The sequence below is a fragment of the Mesoplodon bidens genome (genome assembly GCF_964165515.1).
Source record: "Mesoplodon bidens genome assembly, chromosome: 11".
NCBI lineage: Eukaryota > Metazoa > Chordata > Mammalia > Artiodactyla > Ziphiidae > Mesoplodon > Mesoplodon bidens.
The window spans coordinates 82,005,065-82,020,914 of record NC_138167.1 but is presented as its reverse complement, the minus strand read 5'-3'; the positions used below and the strand labels follow the sequence as shown (position 1 = coordinate 82,020,914).

Genomic DNA, 15,850 nt, shown 5'->3' with positions numbered 1-15,850 from the left:
GACTATTTAAGGCTGGAGCGTTGAAGACTGGACACTGGGGCACCCTTTTCCCACGGCAGGGCTAGTTCACTGGGGTCCATTGTGCAGCAGGTTCACTGACTTCCTTGTCAAGCTTGATGCTCTTGGCTCCGCTCCAAGGCCTCATTTACAGTGATGGTTGATGATGGTGGTTAGCGTGGTGACGTACTGGACTGTGAATCGCTTCTAGTCTGTGCTCAGATTGATCTCCTGTCAGTCCCGGGTTACAGGAGCCTCCACTAGATGTGAAATTGTATCTAGAAGGGATTTATGTGAATATTCACTCTGGTTCAGCAGTACCAAGGCTGGCCAACTGAATTCTGTATAAAAGTCACCTTAAGATGGAGAATAAGCCAGCATTATTACAACTGCACTGACTTAAATGGTCCCACCTGACAGGTTTGATAGTGACTACACAGACCTAACCCATGCCGAATCACGGCTTTCAGCATAACTCTGTGTCTCTTTCGAACTTATTATAATTAACCTAGGAGAGTGGAGAGAGAGGTCTGGTTTTCCAGGCAGATTCCTCCAGTCTTGACCGTCACTTCTTTAGTGCCTTGTTTGCTGGCATAGTCCAGAATGGTCTTGATGCTGGACTGCACTGTGGTCATGGCATGGAGTATTGCCAGCACAGGACAAGGTAGAATGCTCAGCTCTCTTCAAGAGCTTTCAATTTCAGTAGGAAGGAAGATGCCCATGTCTAAGCCACAAGTGCTCTGAAAAGAGGGTGAGTTTGGAACAGATGCTGGTTTTGCCTATTTTTGCCTTTCATTTTCTCAGAAATTGTTGACACAAGATGCAAAATGATTATGAATGGTGAGCTATCTAAAAAGTACTATGCTGTATCATTTTAGGTTGGTAAGAGACTCCTACCTCGAAATAGCCCTATTATTTTTGCACATGAGGAAGCCAAAGAGCAAACTTTCAGCATCACCATTAACACTTATTAAGGTAACAAACAATTTTATTAGAAATTTAAAGTATGTTGCCTTTGAACTTGCTTACTTTGCTAGCACTGTGCTGTGGAAATAAAGAAACTTTTTCTTTGTGACTTGAAGAAATTAATTCATTACTTAATGCTCATACTCATGTTTAGATACCTCTGTCGATATTTTTACATAAGACTCTGGAAACAGATTTCATGTGGACATTTTTGCCTGTTAAAATGTTATCCACGAAATGTAGGTGTATATAAATACTCTAAGTCATTAGTATTGATCAGGAGATTGCAGGAAATGACATATTGGTTAAGCAGATGGACATGTATGGTTTTCACCACTGACGTGGCTTGCAAACAGATCACCTGTTGAAAAGAGTCATTCATTCATTCATCCCATATCTACTGAGCACGTACTATGACCCAGGCCGTACTCTGGAAGGTGATAAAGCAAGATTCAAGACAAACTCAGTGCTTGTTTCCATGCACTTACTCGTCAGTGGAGGGAGACAGATAATAAACGTGGAAAGGAAGAAAGCAAGAGGAAGAAAGGTGGGAGGAAGAGAAGTGAAGGAAGGCGGGGGGGGTGCTTTAGGTGGTGAAATTTAGGATTAGGAAATAACTCTGGTTGGTGGGATTGTGAATGACTGTGGTGGAAAGAGCTGGAAAGTGGGATTTGATGGATTGGGAGGGAGCGTGTAAAGAGTGGCAGAGGCATGTACTCCCTCAAGCAGCACTTCCAAATAAGGGGCAGAAACATCTCCAGGGATCCTGTGATCCTGATGAGGTCTGAGATTTGGCCTTTCTAAGGAGCTCCTGGGTAATACCTGTGCTGCTGGTCTGTGGGCCACACTTGAGTACCAAGGATCCAGACAGAGGGAGATCCTCTGGGCAGGAAGTTGGGTGGTTTGGAGGTGGATGAACCCAGTAACTTTGTTTTCATTTTTTAAGAAAAACTGTCTAGTTTTTTATTCTTTAAATTTCAGTAGACATTATATATTTCATTCTTATTAAATAATCCTCTGACCCACCAAAAAATCTTTCCAGAAAATTTTGATGTCAAATCTCTCATTTTTGAGGCAGCATAAACATGATTTAAAACCTTTAGGCAAATAAGCTTTCAGTCAGCTGAGCTACTCATGTGGTTGCTGCCTTAGGTGGATAGCAGCTATTTTTTTTTTTCATCAAGATGATTACATAGAAAACTTACTTTTGTGGTGTGATAAACATCTTTATGTCCAATAAGAGAAAACAAAAATATTTGTTTCCATAGCAATTTGCAATGCAAATTGATAAGATTCTAGGATAGAAGTATATCACCTTTTGGGCCTTCTCTAGGGAGGTGTTTCTAATTAATTAAGGGATTGAACAAATAAGATTTGAGTGAAAAGAATAGTATACTTCTATACACTATGATCATTATTTTCTGTGTATCTTTTAAAATAATTAATTAATTAATTAATTTTTGGCTGCATTGGCAGGTCTTTGTTGCTGCGTGCGAGCTTTCTGTAGTTGCAACGAGTGGGGGCCACTCCTCGTTGCGGTGTTCAGTCTTCTCATTGTGGTGGCTTCTCTTGTTGCGGAACACAGGCTCTAGGCGCGCGGGCTTCAGTAGTTGTGGCTCGCAGGCTCTAGAATGCAGGCTCAGTAGTTGTGGCACACGGGCTTAGTTGTTCCGCGGCATGTGGGATCTTCCCGGACCAGGGATCGAACCTGTGTCCCCTGCATTGGCAGGCAGATTCTTAACCACTGCGCCATCAGGGGAGCCCATACCACATTTTCTTAATCCATTCAACAGGTGATGGACATATGAGTTGTTTCCACTTTTTGGCTATTATGATCAACGCTGCTTTGAATATTCATATACAAATTTTTTATGTGGACATATGTTTTCAATTCCTTCGGGTGTATACCTAAGAATGGAATTGCTGGGTCATATGTCAACTCTCTGTTTAGACTGTTGATGATCTGTTAGATTGTTTTCCAAAGTGGCTGTACCATTGTGTATTCCTACCAGCAGTGTATGAGGGTTCCAACTTCTCCACATCCTTGATAACAATTGTTATTATTTATCTTTCTGGTTATAGCCATCCTAGTGGGTATGAAGTAATATTTCATTGTGATTTTGATTTCCCTGATGGTTAATGATACTGAAATCTTTTCATGTGTTTATTAGCCATTTGTATATCTTCTTTGGGAAAATGTCTATTCAGATCCTTGGCCCATAACCTAAATCGGGTTATCTTTTTTTATCACTGAGTTGTAAGAATTTTTAAATATATATTCTAGATATATGTCTCTTATCAGATACATAATTTGCAAATATTTTTCCCAGTTGTGGCTTGTCTTTTCATGCTGTTAATCATGTCTTTGGAAACAAAAAAGCTTTTAGTTTTAATGAAGTCCAATTTATCATCTTTTCTTTTATGTTTTGTGGTTTTGGTAGCTCTTTACCTAACCCCAGATGTTGAAGATTTTCTCGTATGTTTTCTTCTAAAAGTTTTATAGCTTTAATGTTTAAGTCCATGGTCCATTTTGAATTAATCTTTTTTGTAAAGTGTGAGGTAAGGCTCTAAATTCATATTTTTGCACATAGATATCCATTTGTCTCAGCACCATTTGTTGAAAAAACTATCTTTCTTTACTGAATTGCCTTGGCTCCTTTGTCAAAAAGTTTATTGATCATAAATATAAATATTTATTCCTAGACTCCCAATTCTATTCCATTGATCCATAAATCTACCTTTATGTTAGTATCCATTGTCTTGGTTACTGTGTGGCTTGTAGTAAGTTTTTTGAAATTGGAAAGTACATGCCTTCCAGTTATTTTCTTCCTTTTCAAAATTGTTTTCACTTAGAGTCTTTTGCATTTTCATATACACTTTAGAATCTGCTTGTCAATTTCTGCCAAAAAACTAACAGAATTTTGGTAGACATTGTGTTAAATCTATAGATCAATTTGTGGACAGTTGGCATGTTAACAATGTCAAATCCTCCAATTCATAAATATGAACTCTCTCTTCATTTATTTAGATATTAATTTTTCTCAAAATGTTTTTTTACTTTTCAGTGTACAAATTTTGTACATTTTTGTTAAGTTTATTTCTATTGTGAACAGGTATTTTCTTAATTTTACTTTCAGATTGTTCATTGATGGTACACAGAAATACAGTTGATTTATGAGTATTGAGTTTTGTATCCTGTGATTTTGCTAATAAACACATTTATTCTAGAGGGGCGTGTGTGTGTATCTTGGAATTTTTTACAAATAGCATCATGTCTCCTGCAAACAAAGACAATTTAACTTCTTCATTTCCTATCTAGATGCATTTTTTTTTCTTTTTCTTGCCTGTTTGCATAAGCTAGTATCTCCTACTCAATGTTGAACACCTCTCAATCCCTCCTCAATAAAGCCTTCCTCTCAATTCAAAATTAGCTCTCTTTTTTTTTTTTTTGCGGTACGTGGGCCTCTCCCGTTGCGGAGCACATGCTCCGGACGCGCAGGCTCAGCAGCCATGGCTCATGGGCCCAGCCGCTCCGCGGCATGTGGGATCTTCCCACACCGGGGTACGAACCCGTGTCCCCTGCATCGGCAGGCGGACTCTCAACCACTGCGCCACCAGGGAAGCCCTGAGCTCTCTTTTTTGAATGTGTGTGTCACTAATTGTTCTTACAATATAGTTATTTAATGTTATTCTATATTCTTCACTCAATGCCTATTAACCTTGTTTCCAGAATTAAACAGGTAAATTGCCCAAGCTTATATAGTCAGTAAGCTGGCAATGACTACACCAGAGCCTAAGTAGTTTTATTACAGTTGGTGACTGGGGTCTCCATATTTGGGACAGGACTATATTGCTTAGATTTTAGATTCCCCATGGGCAGATCTCTCCAGGTATCATCTGTCTACCTCCAAACTTAACACTTGATCTGGGCCAGGCCACCTTTGTGCATTGTATTTCCTGCTCTGGCATTAGCTTTATTCATTGCATTTCTTTTTCCTTGGGAGGCTTATAGCCAGAAGTAAAAGAAAGATATTTTTGTTATTGCTTGTTTTATTCTGGAGTTTTGTTGAAGATTTTAAAAATCGGCCAAAATACGACCATCAAAAATTAGAATAAGCAATCTAATTGAATAGTTTTTACAGATTAGTTAAATCTTTAAAATTGACTATTAATACTTTAAAAATATAAAACAGATACTATGTTTCTGGTGGAGTTTCTGTTTACTTCTATACTATTGACTTTTTTATATTTAAAAGCTGAACACACACACACACCCTCCCATGTTAAACATATCTCCGTCCATTGTCACTTTTTGCTATTCTATGGAACATTATGATTACAGTCATCCCTTTAATAGTTTTGTAGTTAGAAAACTGATAGCAAATACCTATCAAAAACCTTTAAGTAATATTCTTGTTTCTGATGTCTTTACACACAATATATATTCAATTTCTACATCCTCTATTAAGATGGTAAATAACATTTACTTAAAATGCAGTTTGTGTTTATTTTATTTTTATTCAAATAATGTAAACTCATCTAGAAAATCCCAAAAAGATAAAAATAATTAAATTACCCTTAAAACCTGGGATATTGATAATTTTCTCTGCTTGTGTATACAGGGAATATATGTGTGTACCTATCTTTTAAAAAATGGGATCATATTTTGTATGTTGTTTTGTAACCTATACTTTTCTTTTGCTTAAGATAGTTTGGATGCCTTTTCATGTCAATAGATGAATTTACATTATTACACTTAATGACCATGTAGTGTTCCACTAAAATCTCATCTTCTGAAGATGAGGAAATCTATCACGAAACTTTATGATATCTTTATCTATCTTTGTCATAAAACATTTGCCATATTTTTTAGGCTCTTCCCAGAAGGCATAGTTCTATTAAAGAACCAACAGTAAATAAATCTGAAATGCTCAGTTTATTTGCCTGGATTGCAATAAGAGCTGCTGCACAGGTTGGTGTGAGTTTTATTTAACTCTTCTTATTATCGTCCCATCTGTTAAGGCAAAACAATGTATTGATACAAGAGAAAGGAAAATATCACATTCTTTGGGATTTGCACCAGTGATGTTTCTTTGGGAAGATTAGAAGTGCTCTTTATATGTGTAGCATTTTTAATTGCTATTAGCCAGACTTGGTTTGATTCAACTTTTCTTTAATGAAAATAATGGGAGATACACATGTGCACATATTTGACACACATTTTGGCAAGTATCTGTTATAGCTAGGGGAGGTAGCCTATTCAAAATGACTTATTTATTGATTAAATTGTCAACAGTCATGATTTGTTTGACTATGATATATACTACATGTTGGGGATCACATATTGTTTTTCAGTTTGTCTTTATTTTTTCCCTAATGTGTACCAAATGTTATTTTATGAATTTGCTTTTTCACATTATTTACCTAATGGATAATCTATGAATCAGAAAGCTTGCATTTATGAACTCTAATTATGCATTAATTTTAGGTCAGTGAGGCTGTGCTGGCAATCAACCTACTTATCGGAAAGACAAATGCTAGAACTGATAAAGTTAGTCAACAGGCATTACTGAATATCCCAGAATTTGCCACCATGGATCTTTTGTCTTCATACACAGATTATTTGCTTGGTATGTTTGAATGTTAGGCATTTTATAAAATTGTAATATATGTCATATGTAATCAAGTTTCAAAGGTTTAATTATAGAGATTTTAACTTAAAAATGACAATAGTTTGGGGAACCTCTGGAAGAGGATGAGGTCTTAGGATCTAGCTGCTAAAGCATAGGGGCCTCAGCTCACTGTACATACATACATGGTACTCCATCTGCTGCTGCATTTCAGATGCAGGGCTCTGTGAAAAAATGGTATTTCCTGATGTCTGTTTATTTTCCAGTTCACACATTTCAAATGAGACCTTTTGGGATTATTTATTTGAGGGACCTTCTCTGATCCTCTAAAATGTGTACTCACTCTTACACTCTCATATGACTCCCTGTCCTTCTTATTAGTTCTTTTATATATGTGTGTGTGTGTGTGTGTGTGTGTGTGTGTGCCTGTGCAAGTTTGAACTATTTCTCTTATTAAACTATTGTCAGCTTCCTGAGAGCAGGGACTTTAGCTATTTGATTTGCTGCTCTGTCTACAGAAAATCACACATTGCTTACACATAGCCGTCATTTGATATTAATATTTGTTAAATGAATGAATGAGAGGTTAGTGGAATTTAAACTTGATTTTACTGCTATGTTTTTTCTTACTTATGATGCCTTTGTTGGTTAGTAAACTATAATGTAAACCTCTAAGTCATATCAGCAGTAACATAGATATTGAACAATCACTTACACGTTTGCCCGTTCATTTATTCAAGAAGTATTTATTGAGTCCTTCTTGTGTGCTAAACACTTAGATAGGTTCTAAGGAGCCAAGTACTGGAATCTTACTTCCAGAAGGATATTTTAGGAATAACAGTATCTAATTTTGCTTGGCACTAGGTGAGCATTGAGCCAAAGGGAATGAAAGTGTTAACTTTAACCTGATGAGGGTGGGAACGGTCTTCCTAAAGCCTCTGAAATCACACCTATATGCAGTAGCTTACTCTGCTGGTTAAGGTTAAGTCACCCTTAGCTGAAGAGTTCGTGTCTGAAATCATCTCCTTCATGACTCTCTCCTGAAGAATAGGTGGCCCAGACTATTTTCCAACCTAAAAATGGTTTGCCCTGAGGTTAAACCGTCAGATGGATTTTTATGCCAAGGTATTGTTTCCTTATTTTTATTGCCTTCATGCCTAGTAGGATTTTGCTTCATTAGATTTCCGGACCGTGGCCTGGATCTCAGACTGGGTGCATGGCCTTCCTAAGAGTCCCCATAGATAGGCTCCCAGGGGACAAAGCAGGGCAGTCTGGCAGCAGGGGCTGGTCACCGCTTTATTCTCTTGACATTGCTCGTCAACTCAGTTCTCCCTGGTTCAGAATGCCAGGAAGGCAGTCCTCTTAGAAGCACACATTATTGTTTTGCTACAAAGAGAATGCAATATTAATAATGAAGAGGGTTCAACTTACACCTTGATCCTGTCAAATCATTTAATTTCTCTCAACCTCATTTGTCCTAATCTGAAGACTGAGTGAATTAGATTTATTTATGGATAAGACTGAAATCTGAAAACTTTAAGACTGTGATTCAACATGGCTGAACATGGCTTCCAACATGGCTATTTCTTTTTCATAATGGCCCCGTATTACCTCTGAAACGTCTGTCTACTTTATCCTAGACATTTTCTTGTTTTACCAGTTTTTAGGCCAGGGATAACAAATAAGTTTCATCTAAAATGCTGTATTAATCAGTTTTTGGCAAAATTATACTGTATACCAAATGACCCTAAAACTCAGTGGCTAGAACAACATGACTTCATTCTTTTACTTGTCTCATGTGTTCTGCTTCAGGCTGCAGGCTGAGTTCAGGTGTACTCTGTGTACATTTGTTATGAGACCCAGGCTAAAGAGGCTGTGGCTACCTGGGACCTGCTGTTCTCAGGGTATAAACCAGAGCACAAGACCAAGACCAAGCACAGAAGCACACTTGAGGCCTTTCTTCACATTAAATCCCATTAGGCATAGCAAGTCACATGGCCAAGTCCAATACCAGTGAGGTAGGAAATTAGACTCTGCCTGTAGAGGAAGGAAGAGGGGTGTGAATGTTTGTGGAATGATAATCCAAACTGTCACTTACGGCACGTTCAGTCTATGGCTGGTAGCCACCTGAGAAGAATTCTGAATTTCTGTATGGAAACACTGGAAAAGGTCCTGCGGTGATCAGTTAGTAATGTCACCTGTGGGCAATGGCATCCCCTAACCAGATGATCTTAATTGATCCAAATGGGCAGGTAGTCTTCATCTCAGCTCTGCTTATTACTAGAATTTATGCTTTACTTTCCTATTTCAGTGGTTTTCCTACCATCTTCCAATTTTCAGTTTTCATTTTGTACCATTAGCACTCCTTTACTGTTGTACCAAGATAGTAATTTGAAATGACCAAGTTTTAAAGTCCAATTCATTTTGTATTTTGCCTTAAGAATAATAATTTTGCCCTCCAGTATATTCCTAGCAGACTGATCATTAATTCATGTTATGATTTCCCTCACTTCAGTATTTGGGTTGGAAGGAAATATTGAATCCCCAACTGATTGCTGCAAATACCCAGATGGCAGTGAGGTTCATATTATAATGAATTGCTAAAGGGCAACAATAACGAATAAAAATTGTTTGATTTTCCTTGCATTAGCATATATTAGCATCCAGGAGAAAACCCCCTCAGTGATTTACCTTCACTAGCATTTACCTGTACACGATGTGGTAAATGATATCCATTGTTTTTGTGTGCCGAGCCCTGTACCAGATATTTCTGTCCAGAGGGAGGGAGGAGTCACAGAACACAACAAGGAGTGGGTCTTGCCTTCCATGAGCTTCCAGTCTTTGGCCATCAGAACAGGCATCCACTTTGAAATTATATAAATGCCGCTTTTAAGAGGACCATATTAATTAATGGAGGCAGATTAATGTATTTTAATCTAAAGCTGGACACAGGTGGGGTGGGCATATGAGTTTATGAGGAACTTAGAAGTACATGTGGGGCAGATACAAATGAATTGGAGGCATGGATACCAGATAGGAGGGGGAGCTCATTTTCTCAGCAGAGCAGTTGACAATCAGAGAAACATGGTGACAAAATAGACCAGTCACGTGTGGAGGATGGAATATAGATCATCTTGCCAGAACCAGAGAGCAATTGTATGATGTCTATAGAACAATAAGAGAAGTGAGTGTTGTAGCTGGTCCAATTTATTGAGGTTTCTTTTACATTGTCTGGTAGGAATAGAGACCCTGAAATGATGCTACTGGTGATATGGGACCATATTTAGATTGAATGCGAAAAAACATTTACTCCATGTCTACTTTGGGCCCAGTTATATTCAAATATACACCATCTTTTTGTCTTGATTTTCCTGTGGGCTTAGTAAAAAATTCAGCTAGGATTAAAAATTATTAAATTCTGTAATACACTTTGAATTAAAAGCAACATTTAGGATTAGTGGTTCCGGATGCAGCCTCTCACAACTAAATACTCTAGATATATGGAAAAATATAAATACGTGTCATGCCAAAAATCAATGTTGATGAACCTACTGTCAGAACATAGAGATCTATGGAGCAGAACTGAGAATCAACTGACCGAGAATCAGCGAGTACATGTTTTGCCTCTTGAAACAGAGAAAACCGTCCATCCTGAAAAAAATATGATTTGTCTTTCCCATACTGCCTTGCCCCTGGCTCAGAGACATGGGTCAATGCCAACTAAAAACTGAGATGTCATTCCTCTGCTGCTCTCTTGGCTTTTTCTATTCCTCTGAGACACAATTTCCCATAGTGGTGGGGAACTAGGGAGACACATTATATCCTCAAATCCTGAATAATTAAACGATGTACAGGTGAGAATGGAGATAAATCATTCATGCTTACAACAGTGATTTTGTGTGTGTGTGTGTGTGTGTGTGTGTGTGTATGAGCATGTGTGTGTATATGTGCTGTATCAGTCCAGAGTGTCAGCAATTCATACAATGAGGGTATGATGAGAACCATCCTCAGCGAAGCAGAGCTGTCCTGGGCAGATGTCTGCAAGAGTCTAGATGTTCCACTCAGAGCTCTGCCCTTTGCTCACGTAAATCTGAGAAAGGACGGTACCATGACCAAGGGCAGAGCATACGTTCTCCACTCTCTATTGTCGGACACGAGGCATGAAGAGACCCTATTCTAGACAGTCAACAGTGAGAAAATAAGAAACAACAGATGACACGTGAGAAAATATTGCCACATGAACACAATGGGATGCTATCCTGAAGACTCAGAGGAAGATTGACCCTTGAAGGAACCAAAGGAAGTCTAACAAGATGGTTTGAAACTCTTAGCAGAACCTAAGCAGTCACTCCTGATGCTGTGTGCTGGTGCTTTCTTGTGTGATTTCATTTATCCTTTAGGAAAGTCCTGTGAGAGTGTCACTATGCACATTTATTAAATGAGGCAAGGTGCTGGGAGAGGTATTGAACTCTGGGTGATAGTTCATGGCTAATATAGACCCTCATCTATACAATTCTAAAGGCAGTGCCCTGGATCGTTGCGTTGGGTGTGATAAATAAGTTTTACCAGGAAATCAAAATGCAGAATCGATACTTCTGGTCAACCTGTTGGCCTGAGCTGGCATGAAAGATGCTTCTGCCCTCCCCAATACAAACCTATTACAAGGCTGGATAAAATAGAACCAAAATTGTTTTAATTTATAGCTGAGCATGAAATCAGGAAAGGGAGATCCCAAGTCACCAAAGTAAAAAGAGAAATTTTAAGCAAGAGCGGCAGCTGAGCAGTCACTGGAGCAGGAACAGCCAGGGCTGGGACTTGAATACCTGGTGAAAGAAGGGGTCTGGAAAGAGGGCCCCGCAGGTAGGGAAAGTCAGAACCTAGCTAACTGCATACCATTGGCGTCCAGAGAGGGCTTGTCCACAAATTGAGGACTAGAAGTACACTGCCCACTGGCCTGCGTAGCTGCAGAGCAACATGCCAAGTGCCCAGTGAGGGCCAAAAAGCAACCACAGGGGAGAAGTCAGAAACCACCTAAGACTGTGAGGTTGGAATTCACACCTCCTGAATGATGCAGGGAAATGAGCATAAATACTGGCCCAGAACCAGTGAAAGCATGCAGATCTGGCTGGGGATAGTGGAAACTGTTGCAAAGGGATACTCTTCAATGCAGGGTATAAAGGACTCTCCCTCTAAGAAATTCTTCTGAAGATAAAGATAGCACAGATGACACCTGGACAAATTTTGGCATCATTTTTGGATTATAAAGAGGAAGAAAAAACTTGTAAACAGTCAGAAAAAGCAGACTTTCTACAAAGGAACAGAAATTGAACTGGTCTTAATTTTTCTCTGTGACGTTAAAGACCAAATGACAGGGACTTCCCTGGTGGTCCATTAGTAAAGAGTCCACCTTCCAATGCAGGGGACGCTGGTTTGATCCCTGGTCAGGGAACTAAGATCACACATGCCGCGGGGCACCTAAGCCCGTACACCACAACTACTGAGCTCGTGCGCCTCAGCTAGGGAGCCTGCATGCTGCAAACTACAGAACCCACATACTCTGGAACTCGCACTCCACAACTAGAGAGAGAAAACTCACACGCCGTAACTAGAGAGAAGCCCGCACGCCGCAACGAAAGATCCCACCCACATGCCTCAGCAAACATCCCTCATGCTGCAACTAAGACCCGACACAGCCAAAAATAAATAATAAATAAATCTTTAAAAAAAAAAGACCAAATGACATTGGCCAAATATGTATCGAGGTTCTTTTTTTCTTTTAATTTAGTTCAATTTTTTGCATAGGTAATTTATTCTCAAGAATCACAACTCAAAAGTCATATAAGGGTATGGAGAGAATGTCTCCCTTCCATCTTCTCTGCAAGTGCCTCAGTTCTCCTCCCCAGAGGCAGTCAGTGTTGTCAGAATATTAAGGTCCTATTCCTGCTGTAACAAGTAACCACAAATTTAGTGGCTTAAAGCAACGCAATATATTATCTTACAGTTCTGGAGTTCTGAAGTCCAAAATAGGCCTTACTGGGCTAAAATTAATAGGTGTCAGCAGGGCTACATTCCTCTGGAGGCATTGGGGGAGAATGTTTCCTAAGCTTTTTCAGCTTCTAGAGACCACCTGAGTTTCTTGGCCTGTGGCCGCTTCCTGTAGCTTCCAAGCCATCAGAGTAGCATCTTCAGTCTCTCTGACTCTGATACACTCAGTCTTCTGCTTCCCTTTTCTACATATAAAGACCCCTATGATTACACTAAGCCCACATGGATAACGTAGGATAATCTCCCCATTTCAAGGTGAGTTGACAGGCAACCTTAATTCCATCTGCAACCTTAATTCTCCTTTGCCCTGTAACCTAACATATTCACAGGTTCTGGGGATTCGGGCATGGAAATCTTTAGGGAACCATTATTCTGCCTACCACAATTGGTTTCCTGTGTTCTCTACTAGAGATATCACATGCTTATACAAACTGTCAAGGTTCTGTTATAGAGGATAGAATCCACTCCAATTTGTTTAAGCAGGAGGAGATTTATTAAAGGACTTTCAAAATCCCTGTGAGGGCTAAAGAAACAAATTCCAGGCTGAGCATCCAGAAACGACTAAGCCATACATAACTGGATCACCAAGGGAATGCAGGTTTTTGTCTTCTTTTGTTTTATAAAGTGTCTTAGTCTGTTCGTGCTGCTATAAGAAAATACCACAGACTGGGTAGCTTATAAACAACAGAAATGTATTTCTTACAGGTTTGGAGGTTAGAAGTCCAATATCAGGGCACCAGCAGATTCAGTGTCTGGTGAGGGCCCCCTTTCTGGTGCATAGATGGTGCCTTCTTGCTTTGTCCTCACATGGTAGAAAGGGCTAGGGCTCTCTGGAGCCTCTTTTATAAAGGCACTAATACCATCACTTTCGGGGGTTAGGATTTCAACATATGAATTTCAGGAGGGTGGGAACACAGACGTTCAGACCAAAGCATAAGGGAAGCTGTAGAATCAGAAATCTGCCTGCAAAATAGGAAGACTCTGCTCTAGCTGCAGCCTCACCAACCGCACCACCTCTGCCAGAATCCACACAAGCAAAAGATGCTTTGACTCTTGTCTTCTGCACCACTTAGTCCTGTGCCAACTTCCGGTCTTTCGTGAATGCACTGAATTTGTGATACCTAAATCTCATCCAGGGCCCTAGCTGCAAGGAAATCTCAGAAATGTGATTTTTATCTCTGCAACTTCTTCAATATAGGTAAGCACATTCAGAGATTAGGAAAAATGTTGAGTGAACCAATATGGTGCACACTAATACACTGATATTTTTCCTTTAAAAATACAAATAACAGTATAACCATTAGTATGCATAATTTTATGCTCCTTCCTCATTGTTTTTCTTCAACCTAATGTAAGTGTATCTGTTGGCAATTTTTTTCAAATCAATACGTAGCTTCTTTTTATTGTTGCATAATCTTTATAAAGATGCACCATAATTAGTCTTCCTTTGATAGATATTTAGGTTGTTTCTACCCTTTTGCTATTACATACAAATTTGCTCTAGATATATATATATATCACATATATATCTATTGACCCAATAGATATACTAACCTATGTACAAAGTTTTACACATAAATGATATATATGTATATTTATAAATGTCATATGTATATGATTTATATATATAGTATATGTATAATTATATATGTATAAAATTTTGCTCATAAGCTAGTATATTGATTGGGTCAATTCCCATAAGGAAAATTTCTGTATCAAAGGGTAGAATCATTTGTAATTTTGATAAGGTTTGCAAAACACCTTCCATAAAGGTTATGCCAATTTGTTTTCCTGCCAGTAATTAATAAAAGGTCATTTTTCCCCATACCCTTGTTGATACAGGTATAAACATTTTTAAACCTTTGTCCATATAGTAGGAAGGGAAGATTTAATTTTAATTTACGCATCTCTTACTAGGACTAAGCTTAAGCATCTTTTGTGTGAACTTTCTGCCTATGATTTGCTCTTTTTTTTTTTTTTGAGTTGGTGGTTTTCCGTTGCCTTTTCTTTAAAAATTTGTAGAAGCTCTTAATTATAGAAATCACCCCTTTAACTGTGATATTATTTGCAAATATATTATTTCAATTATCAATTATTATTTAGCCTTCTTTATGGTGATTCTGTCCCATGAGGAAACTTTTTATTTCTAAATGGTATACATTATTAACCTTTTCTTTGATAAGTTTTGCATTTATGTCATAGTTAGAAAGGTTTTGTCCCTATTCTGAGACTATGAATAAGTTCTCCCATGGACCCTTTTACTAATTTATGGAAATCTATTTGGAATATTTAAAAATAACAAATGGATACAATTTTAGTTTTTCCAGATGGCTACCCTATTTCTGTACTTTTTACTCATTTCCCATTGATTTGTCTATTCAGGTTTCAGTACCACACAGCTTTAATTATTGTAGCCTTATAATATATTTAATATCTATTAGAGTAAATCCCCACTCATTACTCTTTCTTTTCAAAATTGTTTTTTTTTTTTTTACTTTGGAAGCAGCTTGTCTAGTTAAAAAAGCTCTCTCATAATTTCATTGGAATTTCATTACCTTTATATTTTATCTTAGAAATAAAATTTTTCTTTTATTGAGTCATCTTAACCAAGAATATTTTGTGTCCTATATTTTTTAGTTCATGCCTTTTAAAAAAATATTAGTCCCTTAGGAGTGTTTTAATGTTTTCTTTATATAGATCTTGTATACTTCTTGTCAGGTTTATTTCTGGATATTTTACCTTTTTATTGGTATTGCAAAATTTTTTCATTAGATTTCTACTGGTTGTTGTTTTTGTGTGGAGGCTATTGATGTCTCTATGTTACTTTATTATCTTTAGGTATTTTTCTCCACTTTGTCTTTCATGAGCAAAGTCTGGGTCAGTAAATGTTTTTATAAAGGGCCAAATAGTAAATATTTTACACTTTGTGGTCTCTGTTGCAGCTATTCAACTCTGCTGTGTTAATGTGAAAGGAACCATAGACAAAATGTAAATGAATGAACATGGCTGTATTCCATTAAGGCTTTAGTTATGGACACTGACATTTGAATTTCATATAACTTTCACATGTCACAAAATACTATTTTTTAAGTTTTTTCAACCACTTAAAAATATAAAAACCATTCTTAGCTCATGGGTCATACATAAACATGCATGGGCCTGATTTGTCCCATGGACTATAGTTTCTCCCTTATGGATTTAGTTAATTCATT

The 15,850-nt window shown here is 38.0% G+C and overlaps 1 protein-coding gene across 1 annotated transcript in view; it reads left to right on the top strand.

The window, feature by feature from the left end:
- The window catches only part of CFAP54 (cilia and flagella associated protein 54), a gene marked incomplete at its 5' end in the record, with an annotated part of 331,419 nt that overhangs the window by 239,032 nt on the left and 76,537 nt on the right, over positions 1 to 15,850 (top strand). The window contains 3 exon segments of the mRNA XM_081249749.1: positions 876 to 972; positions 5,837 to 5,935; positions 6,452 to 6,593. Of these exon segments, the coding sequence (XP_081105875.1) occupies positions 876 to 972; positions 5,837 to 5,935; positions 6,452 to 6,593 (338 nt within the window).